This window comes from Vicia villosa, unplaced genomic scaffold (genome assembly GCF_029867415.1).
Source record: "Vicia villosa cultivar HV-30 ecotype Madison, WI unplaced genomic scaffold, Vvil1.0 ctg.000004F_1_1_1, whole genome shotgun sequence".
NCBI lineage: Eukaryota > Viridiplantae > Streptophyta > Magnoliopsida > Fabales > Fabaceae > Vicia > Vicia villosa.
Genome location: NW_026704934.1, coordinates 929152 through 934326, shown reverse-complemented (window position 1 = coordinate 934326; position 5175 = coordinate 929152). Strand labels below are relative to the sequence as shown.

Below are 5175 nucleotides of genomic sequence, written 5' to 3'. Positions count from 1 at the left end.
TAACATCAATTTTTGCAATGTTTAGGCTAAAAAGGTGCAATGCTTGCAAGTCCGTCTCGCTCCGCCTTCATCTTTTCATAGGGGAAGCGGGGCAAAGTTTTATGTCCACACCCTCAATAATGCTCGCCCCTTCTCTATTCCTTTTCCTTACGGGCTTTTGTGGGGGCTGGTCTAAATGGGACTGACATGTCCGCTTTCCAACCCTAAGAAAAAGGGTAGCCTAAGTTATAAGAAAAAATGATAAAGTTGTTTCCCATTTTCGGTCGTTTCCATATTATTTAGTGATAAATTTTTTGACCGATAAATTAGTCATAAAAGCTTAGTGTTACACGTCATTTGCCACATCAACAAAAATTGACGTCGTTATTGACATTTGAATGAAAATGACAAACCTGGTTTAATTTGTATAGTTAAGAGATAAAAAATGACGTGTAACACATTTTTATTGGGACTACAGTTAACAATTTTTATTACTTATAATAATAATAATAATAATAATAATAATAATAATAATAATAATAAAACTGAAAACAATCTTCTTGGTTTTATAATGGGCCAGACCCATTTTTAAACTGTCCAGCCCATTTCACATGTAACACATATAATACCGAAAACCCTAATTTTGCCTACTGTCTGCTTCCATCACCCAGGTTTTGCTCTTCTCCTCCATCTTGTTATCTTCGTTTTGCTCAAAACCATTCACTACATTTAATTTCATTTTCTACATCTTCTTTCAGGGTTTAGCTCAGATTCAAATCTAGGGTTTTTTTCTTCGCCGATCAATGGCTCCTAAAGGTATTTCATCAATTCCTAATTTCTTCATAATGCAAATTATTTGTAAATGATAACTGGTGCCGCCACAAATTTCTTGATTTAACTAGTTTCTCTTCACTGTAATTATATATTTGTGAAATTTGTATAAGGCTTTATTGATGGTTGTTATGTAATTTATGAAATCAATTATTGTTACCGGCTCTTAGCTCTTAGATTTGTTGTTGTAGGTGATGTTTCGAAGAAGACAGATCCAAAGGCGCAAGCCTTGAAAGCCGCCAAGGCAGTGAAGTCTGGCTCTGCCATTAAGAAGAAGGCAAAGAAGATCAGGACAACAGTTACATTCCACAGGCCAAAGACTTTGTCGAAGGAAAGGAACCCAAAGTACCCTCGCATTAGTGCTACACCGAGGAATAAGCTTGATCATTATCAGATTCTCAAGTTTCCACTTACTACTGAGTCTGCAATGAAGAAGATTGAAGATAATAACACTTTGGTTTTCATTGTTGACTTGCGTGCTGACAAGAAGAAAATCAAGGATGCTGTGAAGAAGATGTATGACATCCAGGCCAAGAAAGTTAACACCTTGATCAGGTGAGTCAGACTTTATGCCGCTAATCTTGTGTTAGTTGTTTAGTAACTCAATATTGCAAGGCTGATTGACAGTTAATTTTGTATGCTAATTACACGCTGCTGTTTTTTACTGCCCATTGTTGCGACAAATGAACCTATGCATCGGGCAGTGATATGTTTACTATTAATATGTTTAACCCAATGTAAAAGTAACTTGAGATTGAAGTCACATTATTGAAAAGAAGTTTGCTTGTGTTCTTGAAACATTTAGTGTTTCTTCTAAATATGAGCTATTATATTGCAGGCCTGATGGCACCAAGAAGGCGTATGTTAGGTTGACACCTGATTATGATGCTTTGGATGTAGCAAACAAGATTGGTATCATTTAAGGTGATGGCTTTTTGTATCAAAGACAATTTTTCTTTAGATTTTAGACTTATTCTGGTCACAGATGGAGACATTTTGAAGTTAAATTCTGGATTTGTGTTTTGTTATTTGGTGTATCTTAGTTCAATTGCAATTAAATTTTGTTGTTTACAATTTCAAATTTGATGAGTAAATTTTATCCAAAGTTTGTTCTTAGATTTTGTGGCAATATTTATCTTGAGAAATGAGGCACATGTAAAGTGATATATTTGTCGAAAGAAATGTCAAATGTCACGGTTGTAGCATCAAAACCATGCTGATTGGCTGATAGAACTTATGAATTGCCCCCAATGTAGAACATGCTCGCTGAATGATTTTTAGAACGTGTTTTAAGTACACAGATGATCTGGTTTGAACAATAATTCGTAAAGATAATATTTTAAATATGTTAAAATCAAGTTGAATTCGATGTATCCTCAACTCTTTTGACTGAATATTTACCTTGGTAGTTTCCGTTCCCTAAGTAGCATGCTGATTTCCTTTTTGTATGGTACTCATACTTTGGAATTCTTTAAGGACATGGCTGCAAAATTCACTTAGAGCTTTTTTCGAACCTCAGAAAAGTTTATGTCCGAAATTATGATATTATATTCTTAGCTCTTGGTGTTGTAGTTCTAAAAAAACTTTTAACACAGGCACATCTGCTATGCTATTTTTCCAATAAGCGTTTCATATAATAATTAAACGTGAATAGTTGATTTTTTTTCATAGGATATAAAAAAGACTATTGTTTTCCATGTTTTAAAAAAATCAATTGCATATAGAGCAATTATAATGAGAGTTTTGAAGTGAGTTTCTTATAATAAAAAATATTAAAAGTGTGATTTGGTCTAAAATAATTTTACACTTTTATCTAATAGAGATTCATCATAATTATGTCACTATACTAACTTAAAAATGTGATTTGGGTGGGAGAATACATGAGAGTGATCTCATTTATTAGAGATTCATCCTTCAACTATGTTAAACAACAAACTTAATAATATAAGTGTGATTTGGGAGAATATATGATGGTGATTGGTTGACAATGTAAATTTATTTTAAACTATTAATACCTTCATATTAACAATGTACTAGAAACTTAATTTGGTTCTATTAAAAGTGGCCATGGAAGATGCTCCTAACATAATTTCTTAATCATCCTAGTGGCCATGGAAGATGCTCCAAACATAATTTCTTAATCATCCTATTAGTGTTTCTTGTCGGAGGCAGTAACATATTGTCTATGCCTTTTGAATTTTTGTACAGTTGGAACTCTTGACTTAATGAGTATAGAGTGAAATCATTTTTTTCTAATCTCCCAATTTATTGGATATCATAGTGAATGTGAAGGGAAATGTGCATTCCTTTCAGGAGTAATGTCATCCATCCCCAAAATTTCTAGCCAAGTGTTAACCGACACAGAACACTCATGATTTCCAACTAGTATACGATAGACACGAGATCTACATAATGGACAACTTGAATGCAATTGAAACCACTTATCAATGCATGAAACATGAAAACCATGTCTACAATTAGGAACAACTTTTAACCATTCTCCTTCTTCAAATTCCCCCAAACAAATAGCACACTCTAGGTCACTCAGACTCTCTTGTACTTCACTTGTTGTAAATTGATACATAGGAAGAGAGTTTATGATTGATAATTCCAATTCACTACCTCGAAATTGTGGTGAAAAGTTTAGTGAAATAGATTCATCTTGAAATTGCCCTTCATGAAGATTTATAGGGGGTGTAGGTGAATTTGAATTTGAATTTGAAGATGAAATTGTAGTGATAGCTTTACACAAGAGACATTTGAGAAATTTCCATTGCCTTAGTGTAAGGAATACTAGAAAACATAATGCTATAATCAAACAAATTTCTTCTCCACTCCAATAAGACATCATAGGTTTAAGGAAAACATGAAGGGAAGGTAGATGTAGTTTGTAGAGGCTTTTAGTGAATGTTTGGAACCTTATTTATAGGACAATAGTACACCATAGAGGACGTTAATACCAATGTGGTTCCAATAAGTGCAAAGGTGGGAGGTAATATTAAGGATTTTATATTGTATTAGATATTTAGATTTATCAGTCTTCTCTTAGACTCTATCGAAGTTAAGAAAATATATTCAGATTCTTGGTATGCTCATTCGAGAATAATGTTAAACTTACTTGAAATACATGGAAGGATGTTTGTTTGGTTAAAAACAAAGAGAACATAACACCACCATTTCTCAAGTCGGTCAAATATTCTTCTAACTAAACTTTATACTTTATGTGACATATCATTCTTGCAAATGGTTGAATTAAATTAAAATCATTTTTTAAGTTGTTATTTATAATTATCAACAATTTGCTTACATTAGTAGATAAAAAATATATATTGTGAAAGATTAAATACTATACCAATAATTTATATAGATCTAGCTCAAAACAGTTGAACTACCTCCTCCTCCAAAATCAATGTTTAAATTCATAATTATTGTATAGAAGAATGGGTAACAAAGTATTTTTCCTTCTTAATCTTGTAAACAATATAGACAAAAGGGATTTGCGCAAATATACACCCTTAGTATTTCTAAAAAAGTTTGAAAATATTATACTTTGCCAACTTAATAGAAACTCCTTTATGTGCACTTGTTACAAGATGATTAATTTTAGGGAAACATAAACTAATTCCAGCATGTTTTTTTTAATAAGCAATTTGTGCCTAGCAGGATTTAATGTCAAAATATATTTATTGGGATAAAATTAGACATTGCTTTATCTTGTTTTATAATATAGAACCGTGAATTTAACATGAAAAACACTTCTTCATCTTGCTTTTAAATGAAAATTTATGGCATGGTTTAAAATAGACTCTTAGAAATTCTTAAAAATTCTCGCATTTCACTAACGTAAAAGGATTTAAAATAATTTGGATACCTAAAGTAAAAAATTTAAATTTATAATGTTGGTATGTTTTACGATCTCAAACATTAAATGATATATTGATAATGGTTCTTCAAAGCATATAATTGGAAATATAATTCTATTTTCTTCCTTTTCTTCTAAAAAGGATGGATTTGTTTCGTATGGTGATAATAACAAACTGACACTGTTAGTGACCATCCCAGTTCAATGATTAAGGATGTTTTTATTAGTTGAAACTTTAATATTTAAGTTAATTAGTATTAATCAGTTATGTAATGTGATAAAGATAACAAAATAACATTTGATTAATATGTATGCAAGGTCGTAAAAATTGAAAACAGACAAACTCTTTTTACTAGCTTAAGAAGTAAAAATACATACACTCTTAATTTTAATAAATTACATTCAAATGATGTTGATTGTTAAGTAAAGAGAACGAATCAAGGCTATGACATAAGATATCCATGTGAACCATTTGAACAATTTGGTCCACAAGGAATTGATAA

The 5175-nt window shown here is 31.4% G+C and overlaps 1 protein-coding gene across 1 annotated transcript; it reads left to right on the top strand.

Annotated features, from left to right (window-relative positions):
• Window positions 1-647: 647 nt before the first annotated feature.
• On the top strand, window positions 648-1926 carry LOC131621337 (large ribosomal subunit protein uL23y). The gene is made up of 3 exons (XM_058892381.1): window positions 648-795; window positions 1002-1365; window positions 1649-1926. The coding sequence occupies exons 1-3, from the start codon at window positions 783-785 to the stop codon at window positions 1731-1733; spliced, it is 462 nt and encodes a 153-aa protein (XP_058748364.1). The 5' UTR covers window positions 648-782; the 3' UTR covers window positions 1734-1926.
• The last annotated feature ends 3249 nt before the right edge of the window (window positions 1927-5175 follow it).

What these genes read in the sequence shown, in the direction of transcription:
- LOC131621337 (XM_058892381.1), top strand. An exon ending in AAAGTTAACACCTTGATCAG is followed by an intron (nt 1,366 to 1,648) that starts GTGAGTCAGACT and finishes ATTATATTGCAG; the next exon opens with GCCTGATGGCACCAAGAAGG.